This window comes from Podarcis bocagei, assembly GCF_964188305.1.
Source record: "Podarcis bocagei genome assembly, chromosome: 8".
Taxonomy (NCBI): Eukaryota; Metazoa; Chordata; class Lepidosauria; order Squamata; family Lacertidae; genus Podarcis; species Podarcis bocagei.
In genome coordinates this window covers 79,121,418-79,136,434 of record NC_138133.1, presented here as the reverse complement: position 1 = coordinate 79,136,434, position 15,017 = coordinate 79,121,418, and the positions used below count along the sequence as shown (strand labels likewise).

At 46.8% G+C, this 15,017-nt stretch overlaps 1 protein-coding gene across 18 annotated transcripts in view; it reads left to right on the top strand.

Annotated features, from left to right (window-relative positions):
• The first annotated feature begins 5,968 nt into the window (after positions 1–5,968).
• The window catches only part of MTSS1 (MTSS I-BAR domain containing 1), a 155,864-nt gene continuing 146,815 nt past the window's right edge, over positions 5,969–15,017 (top strand). For 6 of the 18 annotated variants that reach the window (XM_081204550.1, XM_081204546.1, XM_081204538.1 and 3 more), the window contains exon 1: positions 5,971–7,128. In XM_081204550.1, the coding sequence (XP_081060676.1) occupies positions 7,057–7,128 (72 nt within the window). In that variant the 5' untranslated portion in view covers positions 5,971–7,056. Of the gene's footprint in view, positions 7,129–15,017 lie in introns of all 18 variants that reach the window. The other 12 variants (XM_081204543.1, XM_081204536.1, XM_081204540.1 and 9 more) reach the window with 4 other exon arrangements.

The window sequence follows — 15,017 nt, the reverse complement described above, 5'->3', positions numbered from 1 at the left end:
GAAATGTCACTCAGGGGGTGGGGATATGGAAATATTTCCCAGCAGTGTTCAAAAAGGATCTAGGGGTCTTAGTAGACCACAAGCTTAACACAAGTCAACAGCGTGTTGCAGCAGCAAAAAAGGCAAATACTATTCTAGGCTGCATCAACAGAAGTATAGTGTCCACATCGAGGGAAATCATAGTCCCGCTCTATTCTGCCTTGGTCAGACCACACCTGGAATACTGTGTCCAGTTCTGGGCACCACAATTTAAGAAGGATGTTGACAAGCTGATATGTGTGCGAGCAAGTTGATCAAGGGTCTGGAAAACAAGCCTTATGAAGATCTGGATATGTTTAGGCTGGAAAAGAGGAGACTGAGAGGAAAGCCATCTTCAAATATTTAAAGGGCTGTCACATGAGGATGGAGCAAACTTGTTTTCTTCTGCTCTGGAGGGTAGGCTCAAACTTATGGCTTGCAAGTTACATGGAAGGAGATTCTGACAGTAAGAGTTGTTCGACAGTGGAACAGACTCCCATGAGAGAAGTGAGAGGGTGGAAGACAGGAAGACCAACAGTATCATAGAATCATAGAATCTTAGAGTTGAAAGGGATCCCACAGGTAATCTAGTCCAACCCCCTGCAATGCAGGTATCTCAACTAAAGAATCCATGACAGGTGGCCACCCAACCTCTGCTTAAAAACTTCCAAGGAAAGAGAGTAGATGGAGCTGGAGGCATTGACAGACAGCTCCAGCTCTTAAGAAGGAGGAAGCTGATAGGCCATACCACCTCCTGGACTGGTTGGAGTTTAGAAAACAGGCAGGTGGGAACTGGCTGGAGGCAGACTCCATTTGCCCAAAGAGATCAACCTCCACAGCTTGTCCCTGCAACTGCCAATTATATCTTCATATATACATATGATTGTAAGGCTGTCGTCAAGCCACTAAACCACTCTCTGATTTGCCTTCCTCCTCCTTTAAAAGGGGTCATGGAGACCTGTGAGGGGAGAAGGAAGGGTGGGGATGCCTGGGCGAGCTGTGAGGGAATGAGTGAGGTTTAAAGCAGGAGAGATTGGCAGGTAGGTGAGCAGAATGAGTAAAGGCAGTGGCTCATAGTGTGTGCAGCTATGTGCATCCGCACTCTCTGCCTTGTGGTCAAGCTATCCCTATATAGGCATACAGTGGTACCTTGGTTCTCGAACTCAATCAGTTCTGGAAGTCCATTCGATTTCCAAAATATTCGAAAACCAATTGGCTGATTGGTCCCGGAAACAATACCGACGGCTGAAACGGACGTTCGGCTTCCAAAAAACGTTCACAAACCAGAACCCTTACTTCTGGGTTTGCAGCATTCGGGAACCGATTTGTTCGTCAACTAAGCCATTTGGGAACCAAGGTACCACTGTACTAGTTACCTTTTTACTCTTAACTTTTGTTATTAGGATGAAGAACATAGTGGCTACATAGCTTTCTGTGCATTGAAACATCACTAGCAGTGCTTTTTTCCCCTGGGGGGTACGCAGGGGTACACATACCCCTAAACATTTTGTGAATCTAAGTTTGGCCTCATTGAGGGGCAGTATTTCAGTATATGAGTAGGAAAATGAGAGTACCCCTAAACACTTTTTTTAGGAAAGAAAGCACTGATCACTAGTATTTAAAAGTGAAGGATTTCTTCTCTCTATTGCTTTTACAAAGTGACAAGAACCCTTAGACCACTAGCAGCTGAGTGACCAGGTGCAAACAGGTGGGGGTTCTTGCACCAGGAGCAGGTGTGTGGAAGAGGGAATTCCAGCAGGTGTGGCTTGTCATGCAAGAGGCACCAGCTGAAATTTCCTTCTCCACACAAGCATTACAGAAGCAGGAGACCTCAACTGTTTGCACCTGGTCACTCTTAACTTGCAGCTAGATGTTATGCAGAAGGATTTGTTTGCAGAGAAGTGTGAAACCCACTGCCAGTTATGATTTCAATGGAGCCAGGATTTCCCAATACTATATACAGAATTAATCTTATCTCCAAAGCGTTGCCTGAAATGTTTCCCTCAGTTACTCCTCAATGACATCTGCTGCCACCGGGCAAATTTTCATTATTGGCAAGTGTCTTACATAAACTCTGACTCAGGACAGTCTGTTTATATAAACTGTTTTTAAAGTTAAAACAGTAACCAGGCTGATGACGGTAAGCAAATTTCAAACCAAGGCTGCAATCCTAGGAACACTACCTTTTTAAGTCAGCAGGATTTTCTGAGTAAATATGAAAAAGGACCAGACTGCACAGTTGTGGACCTATGCGTGCTTTGTAAAATTCCTTTACTAGTTTACACAGTTTTTTTCAAGATACAGAATTCTTCCCGGGGTCTTCATCTTACAACACTGCTTGAATAACAGCAACAAAAATGCTGGAGTAAGTTTAGCAAGGTCTCCCAATTTCTGGCCAAGTACACAGTTTACAGTGGAAAAACATGCATTAGGTTTGGGGTCACCAATACATATGGGTCATTTGCGCTGGCACCAATCGCAAAATGGCTGTCTTGGGGAATGTGGCGTAACACAAATGGTTGCTGTGGGCAACTGCAGGAGAGGCAGAGGCAGTTCAGAGTCAAAAAATCATGCATTGCTGATTTTTGAGGGATATTTGCTGATATCTTTTGTGGGCACTATGTGAGGTATTGGCAGATGTGCTGGTGCCCAGGGGCACTGTGTTGGCAACCCCTGCATTAGGCCACAAAGCATGCAAGATCGTATGTTGCCTTGCTCAGATCCCCCCTCAGAAAACAGGGAGGATAGATAGCTCAGCGGCAGAATATTTGATTTCCATATAGAAAGTTCTAGGTTCAATTGCTGGCATCTTCAGTTAGAAAGTTCCGGTAGCAGATGATGGACAAGACTTCCGCCTGGCACCTCAGGAGAGCATCAGCCAGTTAACATCCATTAAACTGGCAGGTTTTTGTGTTCTTACAGTCCACCTCCTTAGGCATCCAAGCCAGCGCGGCATAATGGTTAAAGTGTTGGACTAGGACCCGGGAGTTCAGGGTTCGAATCCCCACTCAGCCATGAAGCTGACTGGGTGACCTTGGACCAGTCACCATCTTGTAACCTAACCTACTTTACAAGGTTGTTGTGAGGATGACACGGGGAGAAGGAGAACCATGTTACACCACCTCAAGATCCTTGGAAGATAGAGGTGGTTTCCAAAATAAAATAAATAAATGTGGGTTTTGTGTGTGAACATAGGGTGGTATTGACTAAGTTGTATACCCTTTGAAATTAATGAGCATTACTAAGTTAGGCCCAAAGTATTGGAGCTCAATACTTTAGCCACCTGATGAGAAGAGAAGACTCCCTGGAAAAGACCCTGATGCTGGGAAAGATGGAGGGCACAAGGAGAAGGGGGCGACAGAGGACGAGATGGTTGGACAATGTTCTCGAAGCTACCAGCATGAGTCTGACCAAACTGCGGGAGGCAGTGGAAGACAGGAGTGCCTGGCGTGCTCTGGTCCATGGGGTCACGAAGAGTCGGACATGACTAAACGACTAAACAACAAGAAGTTAGGCCCATTCATTTCAAGGTTTACTCTGAGAGGAACTTCGCTGAATACCATCTATATCCTTGTGCTACGTGTTCCTTAGCTACCGTGATTCACCTGGCAAAGGAACAACATTTCATGCAAAGGCAGTATTATTTTTACGTCTATAATCTCCTTATTCTCTGCTCTAGGCACTTAGATGGCACCGATAAATTTCCTAATTCCCACACCTGGGCTTAATGAACTTGGGCAATAAATAATGAAGGCTGATTTCCCTCTGGGGCTGCTAAAACTTGGGAGCAAGGAGGACTTGCGAAACAAGCCCAGAGTTGCCAACTTTATTCACATGTGTGCATGACTCTCTACCTGCTGGGCCCGATCCATAAAATACTATTTTTGGTGTCAGCCAATCTCTAGATTCACCTGCGCACTGCAAATCTGGCACGACGTCAGTTCTTTGCAGAAGGTGGAACCGGGATTGCCTTGAACGAACCAAACAAAGCTCAGAAACGATGAAGATTACACAACTCTATAGCAAAGCTGGATGCATTCCTGGATTTATACAACAGGTTGCACAGAATAGGAATTACATGTACTTGTGTTTATTGGACAAGGGTAACACTCAAATAATTTAAATTTGTCTACACTGCACCCTTTTAATTCATTACTCTCCATAAATCTACTCTCCAATTTATCTGCCTACGTCGAGCTCATCATCCCCTTTTCTTTTATGCTAAGCACTTCTATATATTATATGTAAAGCAGGGGCAGACTTTGGCAATACGGCGTCCTGAGCAAGGATAAAATTTGCTCCCCCATATACAGTAATAAATTGCACCCCCTCAGGTCAGCACCTGGGGGGGGGGGCGGGACTGCTTGCACCATCCTAAATCTGGTGCTGTGTAGAGGATTTGGATGTAGACGCGGGTGGCGCTGTGGGTTAAACCACACAGCCTAGGACTTGCCGATCAGAAGGTCGGCGATTCGAATCCCCACGATGGGGTGAGCTCCCGTTGCTCAGTCCCTGCTCCTGCCAACCTAGCAGTTCGAAAGCACATCAAAGTGCAAGTAGATAAATAGGTACTGCTCCGGCGAGAAGGTAAACAACATTTCCGTGCGCTGCTCTGGTTCGCCAGAAGCAGCTTAGTCATGCTGGCCACATGACCTGTATGCCGGCTCGCTCGGCCAATAAAGTGAGATGAGCGCTGCAACCCCAGAGTCGGCCACGACTGGACCTAATAGTCAGGGGTCCCTTTACCTTTTTACTTCCTACATAGGGAATATGAGAATACCAGACTATCTATTTATCTATATGTATACACACACATCACCCTCATGGATCACTGCCTTGTCTTGGCGAAGGGGCTTAAATAACTCAGAGAAACTATGAGCTATGCCATACAGGGCCACCCAAGATGGACAGGTCATAGCCGAGAGTTTAGACTAAATGTGATCCACCTGGAGAAGGAGCTGGCAAACCGCTCCAGTATTTTGCCAAGAAAACCCCATGGACATAAAAAAAAGGAGAAGCTTTGAAAAGAAAGTGAGAGTTTCCAAGGCATGCTCTGGTTCATGGGGTCACGGAGAGTCGAACGCGACTGAGATGACTAAACAACAAGTACACACACATACACCAGACCCTCCAAGCGCCCGTATTTTCCAGGGACAGTACCGGATTTAAAGAAGCCATCCTGGTCTCTGATTTGATCATGGAATGTCTGGTTTTCCTAAGGACATCCCTATTTTCATCAGGGAAATGTTGGAGGGTAAGGAGTTATGGGCTGCCAAGCCAAGGAGATAAGTAGCTATACACCCTGAAGACATCTGAAGGCAGCCCTGTAAAGGGAAGCATTTTAATGTGTATTTTTTTATTCTGTTAAATATACATATATATGTTAGAAGCTGTCAGGATTGGCTGGGGCAACCAAGTCAGATAGATGGAGTATACATAAAATATTTTTTTAAAAAAATGGAATAGGTCATACCTATTTTATTGGAGAAATGTTGGGTGGTATGCATACACATATGTAGTGTATGCCTCTGTTATGCTATGTTCATAGCTGCCAACTTCTCCCTTTTCTTGCGAGGAATCCTATTTGGAATAAGGGGATTTCCCTTAAAAAAAGGGAAACGTTGGCAGCTATGGTTATGTTATATGTATATGTTAAGTCTAATTACCTGAAATATTTTTAAACGCTTTTTTATTGAGTTAATGAAAATCTGAGCGGGAAGCGTTTTTAAAAATACTATTTACAGTATTGCAGAAACTCCTTAGGAGGTTTGGCACTGCAGAGACGGGCCCCGGAGCTCCCACGGACCAGCGCGCGACCCTAAGGCGGCGCTAGAGAGGCAGCGAGAGAGCGCCTTAACCCTTCCCCGCCCGCTCCTTCCCCTCTTCGGCCAATCAGCGGCCGAGGCCCGGGCATTCTGCGCTCGTGACGCGCCTTCCCGGGGAAGCAAGGTTCCAAGGGCTCTGCGCTGAGGCTCAAGCCGCCGCTGGAGCGCGCGCCTGGGTGCAGCCTTGCCGCGGTGTGGGGAGCACGGCCAGGGGAGAGAGAGAGAGAGCCCGGTCGTCGTCGGAGGCAGGGAGGCTGGGTGGATTTTTATTTTTATTTTTTTTTGCAAGCCGAGGAATCGGCACGCGGCTAGGCATTTGGGGAGGGGAAGGGGGCTTTTCTTTGTTTTGATTCGCTAGCTGCCGCAGATTCCGACCTTTATTATTATTATTATTATTTGCGTTTAATCCAAAACGCAGCAGCAGCAGCTCTGGTGCCTGCGAATACGAGCGCTGGTGTTCCCTTCCCTCTCTTTCTATTGATGCATTCAATGCAATAAATAGGCTTTTTTTTTTAGGCGGGGTTGTTTAATTCTGAATTTCGCAGGGTTTTTGAACGCCGTTTACTTTTTTTTTGAAAAGCAGATTTAGTGGTTTTCTTTAAAAAAAAATCTTTTTGCATTCCCCCCCCCCCGCAAAATCGGGTCTGCAGCTGTTCCAAGAGTACTTGCTTGCGAGGGAGGGGGTCTGTTGTCGGAGGCAGCTGAGTGAAGCCTCCTTTGCTGCAGCCGAGGCATTTTGCAAGCCGCCAGCTGCCCGGCGCTGCTCCTCTCCCCAGCCTCCATCGCGCAACCTACCTACTTGTTGTGTGGGGGGCATGAGCAAGAATGGAGAACGATGGACCTTGTTGCTATCTTTGTGTGCGGGGGATAGAGATGTCTTGATTTCGTCCAGCCGTGGGACTTTTTTCTCCAGGGCAGGGTTGCTGTAGGCGCTGCAAGAGACAAACCGAATAACATTGGTGGGCAGCGTTAGAGAAAAGCTCAGAAGCGAAAGAGAAGTGGCTCCGCTGCTTTTGAGATTGAAGTCTTTATTTTTATTTTATTTTATTTGCATGCAGAGAAATCTCTGATTTTGACTGCTCCCTCCCCGAAGGGTAGGAATTGAAATAAGTAGGGGTGGGTCGCGTGTGTGCATTTTTATTTTTTATTTTTGGGGGGCTTGCGAAACCGCAGCAGTTTCTTCGGCGTCCACCTTGATCCGGGCGAGGAAAAAATGGAGGCTGTGATAGAAAAGGAATGTAGCGCGCTCGGAGGACTCTTCCAGACCACCATCAGTGACATGAAGGTAAGGGAGCCTCGAGTATTGGGGGCGCAAGGTGCAAAAACCACCCCGACGCCCCCCCCCCCAATAAAAGCCCCGCCACGTTTGACAAATCCCTCGCCTGAGCATTGCTGCTCCCTTGTATTGTATTCATTGCCACCTGCATTGAAAAACAGGGTGGTTGTGGAAGGAAAGCTTGCCTCAGCGAGGACACCCCCTTCCATGCAGATGGAGGAGCCCTGCCTAGTATTGACAGCATTCCCCCCCCCTCCAAAAAACGAATTGCTGCTTGCTTTTACTATGGAGGCAGAAAAAACGCTCTGCAAGACGCTGAGTTGTGCACTGCTAGCCTCCTTTTCTGAGATTTCCCAGAGTCCCCTGGGAATTCTTCTAATTAAGACGAAATGGAACCATTTAATTACAATAATAATGCTGGAAAAGAGAGGGAGCCTCGCGCTGTGCGGAGCCCCAAACTGCGCAGCGGAAAGCCTCCCCAAGGTGGGGTTCAAATGCCAATGGGGAGCATATGTGTATAGACTGTGATGATGATAAACTGGGACCATTAATGCTCCCTTTGTTGAGTTCTGCACCTTCTCTCCAGCGCTGCGTGTTCTGAAGGCCCAGGGGAGGTTATCAAGCAGATATGGTTCACAGAACACCATGGTTTGCTGTTATTTATCCCTTCTGCTTGGGAAAGGAGAAAGAGTGTTTTACCTTTGAATATTGGGTGTTTGGGACAAGCTGCAAAAAGGCCGAACCAGCTCAATGTGTCTCTCCTAATCTCCCAGAGGCATTTAGCAGCTGTTGGGAAACAAGAAACTAGATCAGGTGGATCTTGGTGTGATCCATTAAATGAGGCCTGAAGTTCAATAAGGCAGCAGTTTTCTGTACTTGGTGTTTCATATAGCCGTTTTGTGTATATACAGCCTGGAGACTTTCAGACCATCTTGTTATTTTTACACTAGTGGAAACAAGATTCTTAGCAGGCTGGTAAAGAAATATGCTGCCTTCTGCCACGAGGGCTGGCAAAGGAGGATTATATCTTTCCCATCTCTCCTCCGAGTCTGCTAGTTTTCCAATGCTGATGGGAAAGAAGGGGTTGTGTTTTCTTTGTACCACTAGCAAGCAGTATTCTGTTTTTTCTTGCAGCAAAGCTTATGGTCAAGATCTGTGTGTATAATATAAATTCCAAAATGGGAAGGGTTGTAACTGTGGTTTAAGCGTACACATTCCCTCTGGAAGGCGGCCCAGGTTCAATTCTCCGCTTCACAGGATCTCTTGGGTAGGGTGGCTGGAATGGATCCCATGTCTGTCCCTTTGCAGAGCTGCTGCCTGTCAGAATTGACACTGCTGGGCTAGATGGGCACTTGGGGAGCAGCCCTGTAGCCAGATCTTCCGGAATGAGCAGGTTAGGATCCAGCAGATCTCTGGGTGAGCTGGGAGTGTCCCGGGGCAGCCAGGCTATGCCATTGCGAACTCTTTAACTATCATATCAGCCAGAGATAGGCCCATGTGTCTCCCTCCTCGTGGCGGATCTGAAAAGGGGGCATTTTGGAGGGGGCGGCTGCTGCGGGCAGGACCAGAGGGAGGACTTGGGTAGGATCCTACGCCTGCTCAGCTCAGTCATGGCCTGGCATGAGATAACCCAACAACAGGGTGGTGTACCTCAAAACACTGTCTTAAAAGCTTGTCTTAACCTCTGCCATGCTTAGGCCAGCCATAGCCCCACCAAGTTTGAGCCTGGTGTAACTTCACTCCAGCTTAATTTACGCCAGCCTGCTTTATGTCCATGTTTGCGCTTGTCCCATGTTTCCTAGGCGTGGATCCGAGAAGATTTTCTCTTGCTCCACCACATTCCACGGGAAAACGCGCCATTTACCGCTGGATCGGAACAGGTGTAAATCGGGTTCTGCGGATTGACTTCCTTCCGATCCCAACAGCGGGTTTTCCCGGGGAATGCAGTGGGGCGAGAGGAAATCCTCTTGGACCCATGCCTAGGAGGCCTGGGACCAGCGGATGAAGATGGTGGGATAAGCGGAAGTGTGGATGAGAGTTCGGTAAGATTGTTTTATGTGTGTGCCTGTGCATGATTGCGCCTGTTCAGTGGAATATGATGCTCGCTTTGATGCACACATCTCTGAGGCTCGAAGGATGGCTCACAACACTTTCTCCTCCAGTGTTTGAACCTCTGGTCTCTGTTGTTGTTGTTGACGCAAGTAATCTCTAGTCACTTCAGCCATGTTGGTGTCCATGTTGGTGGGCGAGGTTGTTCCTGGAGAAGATTGCAGCATTCTCTTTCAGAGGAGGGCAGAACATCTTTTTGAAATTCAGCTGGCGGTGGTGTTTTGTGCGCTCTCAGATATATGTACAAGAGGCTTCGCTGCATCTTTTAATAGCATGCAATTTCCCCATCCCCTTCCCTCCAAAGGAATGGGGAAGGAAGAGTACTTAAATCTGAAAGACTTGAGATTTGGGGAGTGGTAGGCGGCCACGAGGAACTGTCAATGAAGGTTTGCTGAGTGGCGACTTAAGCCAATAGCTTGGGTTGAGCCTTGCTCCTTTGTTTCCTTAAAAAATAATAATAATACAGTGGTACCTCGGGTTACATACGCTTCAGGTTACATACGCTTCAGGTTACGGACTCCGCTAACCCAGAAATATTACCTCAGGTTAAGAACTTTGCTTCAGGATGAGAACAGAAATCATGCTCCGGTGGTGCAGCGGCAGCAGGAGGCCCCATTAGCTAAAGTGGTGCTTCAGGTTAAGAACAGTTTCAGGTTAAGAACGGACCTAGAGAACGAATTAAGTTCTTAACCCGAGGTACCACTGTATATTAAAAGTGAAGCTTGTTTAGACGTGGGTGTGAGGAGCGTTGTGCGTCAACTTTGTCATAATGAACTCTTTTGTGATGTGATTGGGTTCCCGATCTTCCTTTGCCGAGTCTCTCAGGAGGGAATGAGCAGGGGTCCGAAACAAAACCTGCAATCATTTTCATCAAGTCCACTTCAGCAGTGTGAATATTTTAGCAGATGTTTTCTTCCGCCAGATGGAATGTTGATGTGAATTGTTAGAAGCAGCGGCGGAATGGGGGGGGGGGGCGGGCGGGTGGCCTCTATCCTTCAGTTCTCTCCAACAGGAAGCAGATAAACCTTGAAAAACTATGCCGGGCTGATACCTGCAGCTGAAAGAGTGCTCATCTGGAACACAGCAAAGCTTTATGGGACCGGGCAAAGCTGCGGCTGTGTTTTAAAGGAAATGATCCTTCCTTTGGAGTAGTGGAAACAAGATTTTTTTATAGTGAACACTGCAGAGCAACATGGTGGAAAAAGGAGTGGGGAATCTATAAATTTTGCATTTTACCTGGTTCAGTGAGCCAAAACTTTGCTGACAAATGCCAGAGGGAGGTGTGTTTTAAGCTGTTAACAGCAAAAACAAAGAAGAGCGCTGTAGCATCTTAAAAGGCTAACAGATTTGTTGTGGCTTATGCCTTTGTGGCTTGGAGCTGGGGATTTGTCAATTTCATTTTCTTGGGAGTTCCTCATTTTTCACCTCTTCAGTTCTCCACATTAGCGCATGTGTTTGCAGATATATATTTTTTCCAAGTCCTCATGAAAATGCACCAGCATTTTAGTGTGAATTTCTCTTGGTGTATGCAATTTTGCCAAATTCACTTATTTTTGCAGAGCAGTTTTCCACAATACAGTGGTACCTCGGGTTACATACGCTTCAGGTTACAGACTCTGCTAACCCAGAAATAGTGCTTCAGGTTAAGAACTTTGCTTCAGGATGAGAACAGAAATCGTGCTCTGGCGGCGCGGCGGCAGCAGGAGGCCCCATAGGCTAAAGTGGTGCTTCGGGTTAAGAACAGTTTCAGGTTAAGTACGGACCTCTGGAACGAATTAAGCGCCGTATTTTTCGCTCTATAACACGCACCCGACCATAACACGCACGTAGTTTTTAGAGGAGGAAAATCCGTAGGCATGCCACCCGTAGGCATTCCCTCCATAACACGCACAGACATTTTCCCTTACCTTTTAGGAGGAAAAAAGTGAGTGTTATGGTGCAAAAAATACGGTACTTAACCTGAGGTACCGCTGTACTACGCATTTTCTATGGTGTTTTCACTAACGTATGCAGTTATAGGTACAATTTTCCCCAGGATTTGCATTTTTGTATGTTACTTGGCTGGAAAACAGCATTGCAGAATTCGGAGAACTGAGAATTTTGAAGGTTGTGTTTCAGTTTCCTTATTGTTCCAGAAAGTGCAAATTAGCTAGGTTCATCTTCACATGCAAATTTAACCAGGTTTCTCCTGCATGCCTGAAGCCCACTTCACCAGATAACTGAACTTGTTTGACTCAACTTGCTGCATCCAAAGTCCGTGCCTGACCCCCTAAATGAAAGTTGCTGCTGTTAATCAATGCCAGTTTAAGCTGTAATCCTTTGCATACATGAGAGTTACCATATTTTTTGCCGTATAGGACGCACCAGCCCATAGGACTCACCTAGATTTGGGGGGGGGAATAAAGGGGGAAAAATTATTCCCCCCCCCCCAGCGTCGGCCTGGGGCGGGGGAAGCCCGAGCTTCCCCAGCCCCCAGAATGGGTCCGAGAGCGATGGCGAAGCTGCGCCAGGCTGGGGGGATAGCTTCCTGAAGCCTGGAGAGCGAGAGGGGTCAGTGCGCACCGACCCCTCTCGCTCTCCAGGCTTCAGCGAAAGCCTGCATTCGCCCCATAGGACGCACACACATTTCCCCTTCATTTTTGAAGGGGAAAAAGTGCGTCCTATAGGGCAAAAAATACGGTAAGTGCTATTGAATTCAGTGGGGCTTCCTTCTAAGTAAATGTGTCACTAGACCGGCTTGATTTCACTTTTCATATAGCAGCTTCTTTTTACAAAAACTTGCAAATAGGAGCATGTTTTGAACATGCATACAGATAGCCAGAGAGGGACGCGGGTGGCACTGTGGGTTAAACCACAGAGCCTAGGACTTGCCGATCAGAAGGGCGGCGGTTCGAATCCCTGCAACGGGGTGAGCTCCCGTTGCTCGGTCCCAGCTCCTGCCAACCTAGCAGTTCGAAAGCACGTCAAAGTGCAAGTAGATAAATAGGTACCAATCCAGCGGGAAGGTAAACGGCGTTTCCATGTGCTGCTCTGGTTTGCCAGAAGCGGCTTAGTCATGCTGGCCACATGACCCGGAAGCTGTACTCCGGCTCCCTTGGCCAATAAAACGAGATGAGCGCCGCAACCCCAGAATTGGCCACGACTGGACTGGTCCCTTTACCTTTACAGATATCCAACCAGGGTAGTTTAAGCAAAATTATAAAAGTATCGCTAAGATTGCAGTCCCCTGTAGGCCAGAGTAAACCCCATGAAAGCAGTGGGACTAAATATCTTCAAAAACAGTGGATTTAAAACACTTGGAAACTTTCTTTGTGGAATGAAAGAAGCAAAAATGCATTCCACCCTAAGGGTCGAAGGAAGGCAACATAATCAAAAGATGCAGACTTTTAAAAAAGTTTTCTTAAAAATCCAGCATATAAACATTTTGTCTTATCGGTAGATAACTGGAGGAGTGGAGTTTAACTTGTAAAAAAAAAAACCACCTGGGAAATATGCTGGAAATTGCTCTTGCAAACTCAACTTAAGGGAAGGTTTTAAAATCATTGCTATTGCTAGCACCTATATAAATATTTCTGTGTTTAGCAGATGTCCTGGAGGGAAGACCACGTGTTCCCGTTTTTATTTGCTGGCTTTTAAAGGAAGCTTAATTGGTTTTCTGCACCCTTGGACTGTGTGTACTCCTTTTTCCTTTCGATTATCTGGATTGTGGGCCCCCATCCAAAGCCGCAGCAAAGAGGTTTTCCTTCCCCCAAAGCACATCTACTTGGCTTGTTGTGTTCCTGCAGTGGGCGGAGCAGGGGCACTGTAGAGACACATGGGGCGTAGTTCTAAACATGTTAAGAGAGTTTTGGTTTTGTGGGGACGAAGTTCCGGATGACGAATTTAGAAACCCCCAAATAGGTTACAGGATTACACGCCTCGGGTGTTGGCTGTGGGTGTATCTCTGACTTCTGGTTCAGCTACAGGCTTTGAAGCAAGGGCAAATCCTATTGAACGGCTCGTCCTTTTTTTCCACGCTTCTTGGACACGGTTTTCAAATTGCTCCGGTTTATCCGCCACCTGTTTGCTTCTTGGGAAATAATGGGCAACTTTGCTTTTGTGCAATCGACGTTTCCAGGGCTTTGGGCAACCCATGTGTCAGGAGAGTCCCGAACAGCTTGAAATGCCCATTTGTTGCAATGGCATGTTAAGTCGGGTCATTAAGGATCTCAAGATCCTAAAAAAAAAGGGGGGCTGACGTTGTTAACCTGTCACTCCCAAGTTGGAACATTGATTTGCTAATCTCAGAAAAACCCCTTGTGTTTTCCCAGATGCCACTGCCCACCAGCTGTCCAAAGCATTGGCCTTCTGTGGCTGCTTTTGACGCTAAATCTTAAACGTCACCAAATTGCAATTTCAGACATAAGCTAGGGTGGTGGTGGGTCTGCGTTCTGCACCTTAATTCCCTCCTCCCCTGAAATAGTGACATCTGTTGTTCTGTATGCAGGTGTGATATTAAAAGGGGGGGGAGAGACAAAACCAAGGAGCCCCCCCCCACGCCTTTCCCGGTCTGGTTCCCGTCTGCTGTTTTGCACTACAACTCCCATCAGCCCCCGTCAGTGTTAGCTGGGGCTGATGGGAGTTGTAGTCCAGAACGGCAGAAGTCCGGAACCCGTAGTTCTCCTTTTAATGGGCTCGGTATGATTTAAATGCAGTAGTCCTGTTCATTTTAAATTACAGTGGTACCTCGGGTTACATACGCTTCAGGTTACAGACTCCACTAACCCAGAAATAGTACTTCGGGTTAATAACTTTGCTTCAGGATGAGAACAGAAATCGTGCTCTCGCGGCGTGGCGGCAGCAGGAGGCCCCATTAGCTAATGTGGTGCTTCAGGTTAAGAACAGTTTCAGGTTAAGTTCAGACCTCCGGAACGAATTAAGTACTTAACCCGAGGTACCACTGTACAGTGGTACCTCTGGATACAAACGGGATCCGTTCCGGAGCTCCGTTCACATCCAGAAGCAAACGTAACTAGCGATGGCACATCTGCGCACGCACACGTCGCTTTTCGCTGCTTCTGCGCATGTGCATGATGTCATTTTGAGCGTCTGCACATGTGCAGGCAGTGAAACCTGGAAGTAACCCGCTCCGTTACTTCCGGGTTGCCGCAGAGCGCAACTCGAATGCACTCAACATGAGGCATATTCAACCCGAGGTATGACTGTAGAGGTTAGCTGTTTTTTCCTGGGGAGTCGTGATGGCTGCGCGTTCTCCTAGGCTCTGGGGCAGCTTTTTTTTACTTCATTTGTTTCATAAACATTTCTATACTGATTGATTGTTTTAAAAAAACAAAAACACCTCAAAGCGCACCATTGGATACCAGTTTTGGGGGAACAAGAGCAGGAGAGGAGCTGTTGTCCTCATGCCAAAATTCCATTCCCAGAGGAATTTTGTTGTGGAATCGGGATACTGGACTAGATAAGACCTTTCTTCTGATCCAGCAGGGCTCTTCTTTGTGTTCTTTTGCCTGTTAATAATAATAATAATAATAATAATAATAATAATAATAATAATAATAATAATAAGTGAAATGTTAGTAGAAGTTCCTGGAGAATCCCAGCCCACAGGAAGCGAAGTTTCTGTAGATTGCGTCAAGGGTGGCGCATGACTGACGGATGTCCGTCAGGCTCCCTGGTGGGTCCATGCACAGGGAGTTGTGTGTGTGTGTGTGTGTGTGTGTGTGTGTGTGCTTATTTGTGAAATGGAGCAAATAACTGCTCCTTTTTTTCTTTTTGCAAAGTTGACATTG